Genomic DNA, 13059 nt, shown 5'->3' with positions numbered 1-13059 from the left:
GCTCTTGCCGTCCTCCCACGCCCGCTCTCTAACTTTTCCCGCCCCCCTCCCCGGCCCAGACACAAACGCGGGGCACCATTCACCACCCGCCACCCATTCCGCAGCTCGGTGGCACTCTCCCACCAGCCGCCACCCTCCATCGCCAGGCGCGGCCACGGCCATCAGGGGTTCACCAAAGGGGCCCCTGCACGACCACCCGCTCCCGGCCAGAGCCCCAGTTCACACGCGCTTTCCAACGGCCTCACCTACTTTGGCCAACACATGTCCACGGGACTCACACGCTCAGCTGCCCCTGGTCCAGTCGGAGCTGCGCGCTGTGGCACGCTCACACGGACACCACAGCACGCGCACTCACCTGCACCCGCACCTGTGGTCTCCCACACACCTGGGGCGTCCCAGCCGTGTCTCAGCCCAGCCCTGCCCCCTTCACATCCCACTACCCGCCCGCTAGCTCCCTAGTACGCTGCCCGGACAGGGAAGAGTGTGTGGGGACGCGGGCGGGGTCCCTGGCCACCCCCCCCCCGCCCCCCGGCCCTGCAGGCAGGACTCAATGCCCCTTGTGTGTGTCCTTGTCACCAAGCCAGCCATGCGAAGAAAGGACGGTCAGTTTCTGAAAGGTCAGTGCGGCCGGGGCCCAAGACGGAAGCAGGAGGCATTTGGGTTAGACGCTGGGCAGGACTTTTTAGAGGTGCCTGCGGCGTGATTGCCCGCAGGCCGGGGCCGGCTGCGTGGAGGAGAGCCGGGGAGAGCCACGCAGGCTGGAGGTGGGGGATCTCTGCCCTCCCCTGGGCCTCGGCCTGGCCGGGGGCCAGCTGGGGCGAGGCTCCACGAGGGCAGTGACCCCTGCGGTCAGCAGAGCCTGGGAGTCCAGATGTCAGCCCCAGGGGGCTGTAACCCAAATACCCTTCGTGGTCGCTGGGCCGCGGGACAGGCAGACACGGGGGCTGGAGGCAGAGCAGGACAGGGAAAGCAATCCACGCACAGACACAGGGCGGGGAGAGGGAGGGAGAGACAGAGGGGGGGAGAGAGAGACGGGGGGGGAGAGAGACAGAGGGGGGGAGAGACAGAGGGGGGAGAGAAAGAGGGGGGGAACAGAGAGACAGAAGTGGGAAGAGAGACAGAGGGGGGGACAGAGAGACAGAGGGGGGAGAGAAACAGAGGGGGGAGACAGAGAGGGGGAGAGACAGGGGGAGAGAGAGGGGGGAGACAGAGAGACGGGGGAGAGAGACAGAGAGGGGAGAGAAAGAAAGACGGGGAGACAGAGAGAGATGGGGAGAGAGACAGAGGGGGAAGAGAGACAGACAGAGACAGAGAGACAGAGACAGGGGAGAGAGAGACAGAGAGAGGGGGAGAGACAGACAGAGACAGAGAGACAGAGATGGGGGAGAGAGAGACAGAGATAGAGACAGAGACAGAGAGACAGAGAGGGGGAGAGAGAGCCAGAGAGAGGGGGAGAGAGACAGACACAGAGACAGAGAGACAGAGAGGGGGAGAGAGACAGAGAGAGACAGAAACAGAGAGAGACAGAGAGACTGATAGAGACAGAGACAGAGAAGAGACTGAGACTGAGAGACAGACAGAGACAGAGGGGGAGAGAGAGACAGAGAGAGACAGAGAGAGACAGAGAGAGGGGGAGACAGAGACAGAGGGGGGAGAGAGACAGAGAGAGACAGAGAGAGGGGGAGAGACAGAGACAGAGATAGGCAGAGAGACTGAGAGAAAGAGACAGAGAGACAGAGACAGAGAGACACAGAGAGAGAGACAGAGAGACAGAGGGACAGACAGAGACTGAGAGACAGAGAGAGACAGACTGAGAGAAAAAGAGACAGAGACAGAGAGAGACAGAAAGACAGAGACAGAGAGATAGAGACAGAGAGATGGGGGGAGAGAGAGACTGAGAGAGAGAGAGTTTGATTTGGAGTTGGCCACGCAGAGAGACCTGGAAAGACTGCCACAGAAAGTGGGACAGGAAGAGGCTGGGGAGGGGGAGAGGAGAGAGAAAGAGCAGAAGGAGGCTTAGGGATGAAGAGGGAGCAGGGGCTGGAACTGGGCTCTGCGGAACCCGGAGACCGAGGGTCCCTGGCCCGGGAAAGGGTGGGATTGGGGGGTGCCCTCCTCCGAGCCCCTGTCTCCCCCAAGTCTGGCCTCTCACCCCATCTCCCGATGGTGAGGTCAGCAGAGCACCCCTGGGAGGTGAGGTCATGGCACATCCAGCCCAACCTGGCTGCCGCCACGAGCCGGGTCAAGGGGCCAGTGGGACAGGCGGCGGGGGGGGATGGCCGGAGAGGGGGCAGGGGCTTGAGGCCCCGGAGAAGCCCCCACCCACGCCTGCACAAGCCATGTGGTTCCACTTAGCCCTGGCCGGGCTGCCTGGGGCCGAGCTGGTGGGATGGCCTGGATTCGAGTCTGGTGGGGCCAGGCAAGTCCCTTCCTGTGCTGAGATGAGTGAGGCAGAGGGTCAGAGGGAGGAGGTCAGAGGGTTCTCGGCAAGAGGTGGTCAGAAGGAGGAGGTCTGGGAGGGCTATCGCATGGAGAGGTCACAGGGTAGTTACAGACATAGGAGATTGGGTTAGGCAGAGGGTGGAGGCCAGAGGAGGCCATCAGAGAGAGGCCAGAGGAAGGTCAATGCGGGGAGCTGGAGGTCAGAGGTCCAGCATCAGAGGATGGGGGTGGCAGGGGATGGTCAGAGGGTGTCCAGAAGGAGAAGTGAGTGGGGAGAGTCAGAAAGGGTGGGCCGAGGGACGAGCCCAGGGGCAGATGCCAGGGGGAGGCCATCCTGAGTGGCCATTGTCAAAGGGAGGAGGGCATAGGAAGGAGTTCAGAGGCGGTGGTGGTCAAAGGGAGGAGGCGATGGGGGTCAAAAGCAAGAGATCAGGGGACATGGTAGTTCGAGTAGTCAGAGGGAGGAGGTCCTGGGTGATGGTGGTCAGAGGGAGGAGGCCGGATGAATTGGTGCTTAAAGGGAGGAGGTCAGAGGGAGGAAGTCACAGGTAGACGTTCAGAGGGAGGAGGTCAGAAGTGATGGCAGTCAGAGGGAGGAGGTCGTGGGTGATGGTGGTCAGAGGGAGGAGGTCGGATGAAGTGGTGCTTAAGGGAGGAGGTCAGAGGAAAGAAGTCACAGGTAGACGTTCAGAGGGAGGAGGTCAGAAGTGATGGTAGTCAGAGGGAGGAGGTCGTGGGTGATGGTGGTCAGAGGGAGGAGGTCGTGGGTGATGGTGGTCAGAGGGAGGAGGTCAGACGAAGTGATGCTTAAGGGAGGAAGTCAGAGGGAAGAAGTCACAGGTAGACGTTCAGAGGGAGGAGGTCAGAAGTGATGGCAGTCAGAGGGAGGAGGTCGTGGGTGATGGTGGTCAGAGGGAGGAGGTTGGACGAAGTGGTGCTTAAGGGAGAAGGTCAGAGGGAAGGAGTCACAGGTAGACGTTCAGAGGGAGGAGGTCAGAAGTGATGGTAGTCAGAGGGAGGAGGTCATGGGTGATGGTGGTCAGAGGGAGGAGGTCGTGGGTGATGGTGGTCAGAGGGAGGAGGTCAGAAGTGATGGTAGTCAGAGGGAGGAGGCCTTAGGGGAAGAGTGTGTGAGTGTATGTGTGGGAAGAATATGAACAGGGAGCCCCTCCTTTCCACACGGGTTTCCCCTGGCAAGGGGGGGCCTGGGCTTAGGAAGCAGCCCCCAGAGAGCCCCTGCGGGGGAGTGGGAGAGGGCCCAGCCAGCCCTGGGGCTGGGGCCAGGAAGCTTTGATTCATCCCAGAACTAGGTCAGCTTTTTTTTTCTCACCAAAAAACCCAGGAAGGGAAAAGCAGAAGTCAACAGGCTGATGAGCCCGAAACAGCTGCCGGGTGTGGGGGGGGGGGGCGCGGGGGCCTGCCCCTGCTCACCCCACTTCCCCGACGCAAGCCCCCCCGACCTGGAGCCCCGGGTTTGCACTGACTGCCTCCCCCCCTGCCCCGGGGGTCCTGTTTCTCTCCGCAGCAGACCCCGTGGACGTGCTGCAGGCTCTGGGCGTGCGGGGGGGGCCAGGCTGGGCTCCCCGGGGGGCCCGGCTTCTGCCCCCCACAGGGCCCCGCGGGGCGACCGGGCCTTCAGGATGGGCAAGCGCGTCCTGCTCGCCGTCCCCACGGGGCAGCTCTTCCCAGGTGAGCCGGGGCGGCAGGCGGCTGCGGGGAGCCCGGGCCTGCTGCGGGCCCGTCTGAGCCACCCCTCTTCCTCCGGCCCCCCCAGACGGGCCTTTTCCCGAGAACTTCTCCGTGCTGATCCTTCTGCGGAGCCGGCCGGCCAACCAGTCCGTCCTTCTGTCCATCTACGATGAGAGAGGTGTCCGGCAGCTGGGGCTGGCTCTCGGGCCAGCTCTGAGCCTCCTGGGGGAGCCCTTCGGCCCCCTCCCTCAGCAGGTCAACCTGACAGATGGCAGGTGAGTACAGGGCGGGTGGGGGGCCAAGCCGGGGGGGCGAGGAGCACCCCGCCCACTGAGGTTGTCCCCCGCAGGTGGCACCGTGTGGCGGTCGGCGTGGAAGGCGGGCTGGTGACCCTGGTGGCTGACTGTGAGCCCCAGCCCCCTGTGGTGGGCCGGGGGCCTCGATTCATCAGCACAGCTGGACTCACTGTGCTGGGAACCCAAGATCCAGGGGAGGAGACTTTTGAGGTACGGGTTTAGTTATGGGGGAAACTGAGGCAGGGAACCGGCGGAGCGGGGAGGGAGTTTTCACCCCGGGCCCAGGAAGCTGAGGGCGTGGGGTGCTGGGCCGTGCGCGTTGTAATGGTGTGTGAGGCCGCGGAACCATGAAACGTGGCCCGTTGTGGGAGGGATACGCTGGTGACACGTGACAGCGAGACGGGGGCATTCGCCTGGCGCAGCGGTGGATGGCTCGAGGTCGCGTGTTTGTCGCGGGCACCGAGGTTAGATGGCGTGTGGCTGTGCGGGCGGCTGTGACACTGGGGGCCGGCGAGGCAGGTGTGGCCGTGGTTGCGTGGGGCTGTGCTTTGAGCTGGGGGCTGTGCTGTGTGTCACCTCCAGGAGGCCGGGGCGTGGGTGCATCTTGCTCCTCCCCGGTTCCCAGCAGGACCCCCAGCCTGCTGTGACAGATGTTGCGGGGTGTGGTTTGCGGATTGTGACTTTGCGTGACCCCGAAAGACCCTTCACTCAGTTTCAGGGCGTAGAGGGAATGCTGGGGCTGTGACAGACCCGCCCACTTCTTACACGCTGGGGGCTCTGGGTGGGGAAATGCTGAGCTTCCGTACAAGAAAGCGGACAAGGCGGCGGACTTGGCCCAGTGGCTAGGGAGTCCGCCTACCACATGGGAGGTTCGCGGTTCAAACCCCAGGCCTCCTTGCCCCGTGTGGAGCTGGCCCATGTGCAGTGCTGATGCGCGCAAGGAGTGCCCTGCCACGCAGGGGTGTCCCCGCGTAGGGGAGCCCCACGCACAAGGAGTGCACCCGTAAGGAGAGCCACCCAGTGCGAAAGAAAGTGCAGCCTGCCCAGGAATGGTGCCGCCCACACGGAGAGCTGACACAAGATGATGCAACAAAAAGAAACACAGATTCCCGTGACGACAACAGAAGCGGACACAGAAGACGCAGCAAATAGACACAGAGAACAGACAACTGGGGTGGCGGGGGAAGGGGGAGAGCAATAAATAAAATAAATAAATCTTAAAAAAAAAAAAAAGAAAGCGGGCCAGCGCTTAGGCCTGGAAACGGGGGCTCAGAGTCAGCCTGTGCCCCCTTCCCGTACCCCGACTCTAGGGAGACATTCAGGAGCTGCTGATATCCCCGGAACCTCGGGCCGCCTTCCAGGCCTGTGCGCGCTACCTGCCCGGCTGTGACGACCCGGCCCCCCCAGCCACGGCGGTGAGTGAGGGGCTGCGCCACGTGGCCCTGACGTCCCTGGGTCCAGGTTGCCGGAATGAGTGGACTCTGACCCCTAAAAAACATGGGCTGAGGGACCTCTGACCTCAGCAGATCCCGCTGTCAGTGACCCTCAACATAGAGTAGCGGAGGGACCCTAGTCCCCAAGGTCACACGGTTGACCTTGACGGCCCACCCATAGGGCCGAGGGGGCAAGCCCTGGCCTCGAAACGCAGGACCGGCGCGCACCTGTGAGCCCTCCCACCAGCGTGGTGACCGGAGGGACCTGGCCACCGGCGAGGAGATGGGACGTTGCGGGGGGGGGGGGGGCCCTGGCTCTGATTGGGACCCTCTTTCCAGGCCCCCCAGGGTGAGCCCGAAACCCCTTCCCCTCGACGGAAGGGAAAGGGAAGAAAAAAGGACGAGGTCGTAAGGGGAAGGGCCGGAAGAAAAAAAATAAGGAAACCGTGACCCCAGGTCCACCTCTTGACCTCTGGGAGAACCAGGTAAGGGACTTGACCTTCACGTCTGCTCTTTTATGGTCTGACCTCAGGTCTCTAACTCTGCCTGACTGATATCTGGACCCTCATCCATGGTCCCTGCCTCTAGTTCCCAACCCCTGACCTCTGTCTTCTCTCAACTTCCCGGTGACCGTGTGGGCACTGGTCCTTCCTCATAGACCCCACCATCTCTTGCTACCCCACCTCCAGCCCTGGGAGACTAGAGGAAGGGGCAACTCCCAGGTGAGTGCCTGGTTAATTAGGGGGATCATTAACTGGGGAGAAGGATGAGGGATTAGTATGTTGTTGCTTGGGGTCCCTGGTTGAGGACATTGGTGAGGGTTATTCATTGGGGAAACCACTTACTGGGGGCACTGTTTTCTTCCTTGATTGGCTTACTGGTTGAGGGTGACTTTTGGGGGATGTTGATTGAGGTAAGTGTTTGGGGGCCCCCTAGTTGGGGGTCACTGTTGGAGGTCAAGGGTAGAGGCCATTGTTGGTGTTACTGATGCCGCTGGGTTAGGGTTAATGTTTGGGAGTCGTTGGTGGGGTCACGAGTTTGGAGAATTCGTGATTAGAAGACACTAGTGGGGTCTCTGAGTCGAGCCACCAGTTGGAGAGGGACGTGTAGGGAGCCGTGGATGGAGTTGTTAGTTTGAGAGACCTTGATGGGTTTTCAAGTTGAGAGATCATCGATGGGCATTGGCTGGGGGGTGACGGGTAGGTATCACTCATTGGGAGCTGCTAGTTAGGTGTTACTGTGGGATATCATCGTTTGGGGGGGTCACTGGATGGGAGAGTGATTGGTTGGGCCATTGATGGAGATCATCAATTGGGAGGTCACGATGGATCATTCATTGTGGGAATAACTGGTTGGGTTGTTGTGGATGACTAGTCAGGGGGTATCACTGGTTTGGGGTCTTGGATGGGCATCGCTGATTGGGGTTCTTGTTGCGGGGGGTCACTGGTTGTACCGCCTCTGCTCTCAGCATCAGTGGAGATAGAGAGGTTGCCAACCTTCAGGTCCAAGAGGACCCCTGCCCCTCCCTGGCCCACTCCTCACCTGGTCCCCACTGCCCTCTTCTACCTTGGCCCAGTTCTTCCGCGGCTGTCCAGCCCAGGAGGAGCTGTTATTCCCACTCGGGCCGCCGTCTGGCTGGCTGAGCTCTGCCTTGTGAGAGAGAGCATGTGGGGCAGGCTTCCGGAAGTCTGGTCCCGAGTGCTGGAACTTGACCCTGATCACGGGTCTCTAATGAGTCCCACTGCTTCCCTCTGGGATCTGGCCCAGTCCTGCTCCTCCTCCATCCGTGAGATTTTCCCCTGCTGGCTCCCTCGGTCCCGCCCAGCATCCTCTGCCTCCACTGGCCTGTCCCCGGCCCCACATTCCTCTGATGTTCCTTGGGAATCCTCCTCTGTCCTCCTCCCCAGCCTGGAAGCTCCAGGGACAGGGTCCCTCTCCTCTTTACTTCCTTTCTGTCTTGGTTGGCCTGACTCCTGTACTCCAGATTTGATACTTCCTCCGTCCCCTCTTCCAGACTTCGGCTGACATTCCCGGGACAGAGGTGCCAGCCCAACTCTGCCTTCGGCCCCCGTGTCCCCTTCGGTCATCACCACCACTGTCACCATTGGCCACAATGTCTCCATCCTGAGGTCGGTGGGAAGGAGGTGGACTCAAAAGGGGATACCCAGGAGGTGTGCGATGGAGAATGAGGACAGGAGCAAACTTTGGTCTGTGCGATATCGTCAGGGAGACCTGGACCTTGGCAGCGGAACTGAGCCTGGGACACCGGAGATTGAGGCAGCCACAGAGGATGGGAAGGAGGTGGCCCTACTGTGGGCCCCATCTTCGGGCAGCAGAGCATCCATCCAGGACTCAGTTCCAGATCTTCCTGTGAGTCTGGGTGGCTGGGTTGCCCAAGGGAAGGAACCACATTCTCGCTTGCCTTCTGCTTATCTTGCCTCCCACTGCCCCAGAAGAGTCGATAAATATTTATTGAACACCTCCAGCGTGACAGCCACTGTGCTGACGGATGACTGTGTGGGCAGGGTGATTAAGTTTGGCTCGTAGTGATGGAACACAGTCTGACTTGGAGTCTTAGAAGCTCCCTCTGGCTGCTGAGTGGCATACGTTGCTGTCGCAGAGCCAGAAGGTCAGCAGGGAAACCTATAGTGTCGGAGTGAGAAGGCTGCATGGACAAGTGGGTGGATTTGGGACAGGCTCCATTTTGGTCTTGCCGTTGGAGGTGGGGACAGATGCAAGGCTGACCTCGATTCTGATGCAAAGCCTGAAGGAAGAGCTGATGGAGAGTATCCAGTATCTCAATTTGGACATGCCTGTTTGCCATCCAAATGGAGATGCCAAGTAGGTGGTTGACTTGAAGAGTTTGGAGTTCAGAGAAGATGTTCTAGACAGGAGATAAAGACTTGGGACTCATCAGGAGAGTGGTGGTATCTTTAGCCAAGGGTTTGGACAATATTGCTAAGAAAATAACAGAGAAGAGGGTCTAGGCTCTAGCCTTGGTATTGGACAAGGGAGAAGGAAATTAACCATAGCCAACCTATCCTGAGTGTTCGCCCTGGGCGAAGCATCGTTTCGACTCATTCATCTTCACGTGGGGTATATACAAGAGTCATTCACCCGCTGGCTTTATAGAGGAGGTCAGAGGAGCTGAGTGAGTGGCCCAACATCATCACTCAGCTAGGAAGTGACAGACCCACGCGTAGGACCTGGTGGCCGTGCCCCAGAGGTCATGCCCCTACACCTTGACAAGGCATTGCTGGCTTGAACGTGGACGTGGAGATGATGAATACCTATTGGCTGAAGAAAAGATGGCTGGGGCAGCTCTGAGGACAGACTCTGCTTGGGCAGGGGAGTGGGAAGCGGGAGTGGGAAGACAAGTGTTGAGTCAGGTAGTTGGGGCTCACCTCTCTTTTTTAACCCCATTCCCCATACTCCAGGATGCTGGCAGAAGGGAGAAAAAGGGGAACCAGCAGTGATTGAGAGGGTGAGTGCCCCTGGACTGGGAGGGGGTTGAGAAGTCTGGGCTAGGATGGGGGTCACGCTTATCTCTCCCTTCAGGACAGCAGTTTGAGGGACCCCCAGGAGCTCCAGGACCCCGAGTGAGTCACGACCGCTCTTCTCTCTTCCTGCCTTTTCCTTGGGCGTTGGTGCCCCTGGGATGGGAAGTTGGGGTGTAATGCTGACCGATCATTCAGAGGACTCCTCGATGGAGGAGTCCAAGTTGGGGTCGGGGTGTACAGTTGGAGGTTGATGTGGTATTTAGGGGCTAAAGGGGGGTGGGTAGAGACGAAGAGATCAACATGAGGGCGGGTCAGTGGAGGGGTTGGCCATCAGCCTGTCTCAAAACTTGTGTTTTCGTGACTTCTTCTTCCTCTGTTCCCAACAGGGGGTAGATGGCCCTTCAGGTCCTCCTGGCCCGCCCGGGTCCCCCTGGGGACCCTGGAATACCGGTAAGAGACTCCCCGCTGGGGTGTGTCCACGGGGAGGGTGAGGTTTCAGGTTGTGGAACTGAGCCTGGGAGCAGGAATGTGTGAGGGGCTGGAGAGGCCGTCCTGGGGCTAAAGTCGACTCCCCCACTGCTTTCTTTCCCTTCTGTGAATTATCTCTCTGTCTTGGGGTGGGTGTGGGTGGCTAGTCCCTGCTTTTCTCCCTCTTTCTTTCTTTGTTTAAAATTTATTTTTCTCCTCTTCTCACCCCCCCCCCCCAGTTGTCTGCTCTCTGTGTCCATTCGCTGTGTGTTCTTATGTCCATTCGCTGTGTGTTCTTCTGTGTCCGCTTGCATTCTTGTCAGCGGCACTGGGAATCGGTTTCTCTTTGTTGTGTCGTCTTGCTGCGTCAGCTCTCCGTGTGTGCGGTGCCACTACTGAGCGGGCAGCACTTTTTCTCGCATGGGGCGGCTCTCCTTATGGGGCACACTCCTTGCGCGTGGGGCTCCCCTACGCGGGGGACACCCCTGCGTGGCACGGCACTCCTTGCGCGCATCAACACTGCACGTGGGCCAGCTCCACATGGGTCAGGAGGCCCTGGGTTTGACCCTGGACCTCCCATGTGATAGGTAGATGCCCTATCCACCAAGCCAAACCTGCTTCCCTGTCTCTATTTCTGTCTTTTATTTCCATCCTTTTCCCTGTGTGTTTCTGTATCTGTCACTTTATCCCTCTTCTTCCTGTTTCTTTCCCTGTCTTTCCATCTCTCTCTGTCTTTATCTGTTTTGTTTTGTTCTCTTCCCCTTTCTATGACTCTCATTCTCATTCTGTCTCTTTGTCTTTCTGTCCCATCTCTTTGTCTCTCCTTGTTCCCTCTCTCCATCTCTCCGCTTCCTTCCTTTTGTCTCTCTCTTCTCTCCTTGTTCGTCTCCATCACTATTGCTCATCTCTTCCTCTCCTTGTTCTTCTCCATCACTATCGCTCATCTCTTTCTTTCCTCCCCACTCCATCACTATCGCTCACCTGTCCCTTTTGTCTCCTCCTGCCTCCATCCTTTCCTCCATTTCTCTTCCTCCATCCTTCTCCATCTCTCTCCCTCTCTCTCAGGGTCCCGCTGGTCTCCCGGGGATCCCCGGCAGTGACGGGATCCGGGGCCCCCCAGGCACTGTGATCATGATGCCGGTAAGAAGCAGCAAGGGTGGCACCGCCCTGGGGGTGGAGTTCTGACCCAGGAGTGGGCCTCTCCCGGGGGGGTGCCCTCACCTCCAATTGCTCCCCAGTTCCAGTTTGCCAGCAGCTCCCTCAAAGGACCTTCAGTCTCCTTCCAGCAGGCCCAGGCTCAGGCGGTTCTGCAGCAGGCTCAGGTGAGGGGGCGGCGATCAGGGGTGCTAAGGGGATGGCTGGGAGAGCGACGGCCGTGGGCGCTAATGAAGGGTTGTCAGGAGACGGGGTTGCTTGTCTGGAAGATGTCTTTGCGGGCAACCTTGGGAGCCATGGGGGAGACTCGACACTCTGCCCCCTCTCTGTCTCTCCAGCTCTCCATGAAGGGCCCACCCGGCCCCGTGGGGCTCACCGGGCGTCCAGGGCCCGTGGTGAGTAAGGCTGCGGGGAGGAAGGGGCTGCCCCCGTGGAGAGAGATCGCCCGCCTCTAACTTCACGTCCCGTCTCTCCTCCTCCAAGGGTCTCCCCGGGTACCCAGGCCTGAAAGGAGAGGCAGGAGAAATGGGGCAGCAGGTGAGACCGGTGGGAGCGGGAGAAGGGTTGGGTTGGAAGGGCCTTCCCCCAGGGGCACGGGGGAAGGGGCTAGGATTAGTCTTGCATTTATTGCTCTTCCTTTGGAATGGTTTAAGATAAATCCTTCCTCCGTATTATTCTCCTTTCCTTCCTCCTTTTCTTTCTCTTACAGGGTCCCCGAGGCCTCCAGGGCCCCCCTGGGGCCCCTGGACGGGAGGGCAAGATGGTGAGTGACTCCCGTATCACCTTCACACCCGCCGTGAGCTTGGCTCTGTGTCCCGGGGTTTTCTGGTGTCACTGGTGGGATAAGAGCACCGAGGACGGGAAAATTGCAGCTCCAGGTCCTTGAATTTATGGCTAAAGACTTGGGCCAGGTCAGAGACTCATGGAAGGCTTGCCAGAGGGAGCAATCCTTGGACTGAGCCCTGAAGCGTAAGCAGGTGACGAGGAGAGAGAAGGAACAGCATTCCAAGCAGAAGGAACAGCATTGGGTCAATGACCAGCAAGACTATTCCAGATAGTTCTGAGGGCAATGGGGAGCATACTGCAGGGGGATCGATGGGGGCTGTAGATGGTGGTTCTTAATTTTGGTGAAGGTGGTGACTTATTCGAGTGAGGGCACTGGGGATAAAAAAATAAGGATTGAAGGTGGCACAGCAGTGCACTGAAGTGTATTCACCAATTGCAATGAATGTGCCACGCTGGTGGGAGAGTTGCTGATGTGGGAGGAGTAGGGGGTGTGGGGTATATGGGAACCACTTATATTTTTTAATGTAACATTTTGTGTGATCTATGTGTCCTTAAAAAAAAAAGGACAATAAAAAATTTGCTTAAAAAAAAAAAAAAAAGAATAATGGTTGAAAGAAGCCAGACGTAAGAGGACAAATGTGGTCTGATCTCAATTACATGAAATAAACAGAATATGCACAGTCATAGAGTCAGAAACTAGACTACAGAGGACCGGAATGGGGAATGGGGAGCTAAAGCGTCACTGGCACAGAGTTTCTGTTGGAGAGATGGAAAAGTTTTGGCAACGGGTGGTGGCGACGGTAGGTCAACACTTGAATGTGATTCAACATCACCAAGTTTTATATTTGAAAGCAATTAAAATGGGAAATTTTAGGCAGTATATACGTTAACCAGAATAAAAAACCAAAAACGGAACTGTGCTTTACAAAGAGTGAACCTTAATATAAACTATGGACTATCATTAATAATATAATAATTATTATTATTTTTACTGTTTTTTAAAGATCCCTTTATTTTTTTTAAAATGTTACATTCAAACAATATAAGAGGCTCCCATATACCCCCCACCCCCCCAAAATATAATCAAAATAATATTGGTTCATCGGTTGTAGCGAAGGTATCAATAATGCAAAATGTTGATAAGAGGGAGAACTCTGTGTGTGGGGGGGTATATGGTAGCTCTGTACTTTTTATATGATTTTTTTTCTGTAAACCTGCAACTGCTCTAAAAAAATACGGAAAGATAAAACACAGGATGAAAGCAATGGCTGATGCGTCTGAGATCTATTT

At 57.9% G+C, this 13059-nt stretch overlaps 1 protein-coding gene across 1 annotated transcript in view; it reads left to right on the top strand.

Annotated features, from left to right (window-relative positions):
- The window catches only part of COL5A3 (collagen type V alpha 3 chain), a 50524-nt gene that overhangs the window by 1333 nt on the left and 36132 nt on the right, over nt 1–13059 (top strand). Inside the window, 20 exon segments of the mRNA XM_058290551.2 lie at nt 3971–4011; nt 4014–4131; nt 4217–4406; nt 4481–4637; nt 5738–5842; nt 6200–6236; nt 6239–6345; nt 7875–7905; nt 7908–7993; nt 8087–8163; nt 8165–8227; nt 9293–9369; nt 9419–9459; nt 9747–9788; nt 9790–9810; nt 10894–10968; nt 11067–11150; nt 11322–11378; nt 11467–11520; nt 11693–11746. Coding sequence (XP_058146534.1) covers nt 3971–4011; nt 4014–4131; nt 4217–4406; nt 4481–4637; nt 5738–5842; nt 6200–6236; nt 6239–6345; nt 7875–7905; nt 7908–7993; nt 8087–8163; nt 8165–8227; nt 9293–9369; nt 9419–9459; nt 9747–9788; nt 9790–9810; nt 10894–10968; nt 11067–11150; nt 11322–11378; nt 11467–11520; nt 11693–11746 — 1517 coding nt within the window.

This window comes from Dasypus novemcinctus, chromosome 30, assembly GCF_030445035.2.
Source record: "Dasypus novemcinctus isolate mDasNov1 chromosome 30, mDasNov1.1.hap2, whole genome shotgun sequence".
Classification (NCBI taxonomy): domain Eukaryota; kingdom Metazoa; phylum Chordata; class Mammalia; order Cingulata; family Dasypodidae; genus Dasypus; species Dasypus novemcinctus.
Note: the sequence above shows the minus strand (reverse complement) of the source record. Positions and strands in the feature narration are given on the sequence as shown.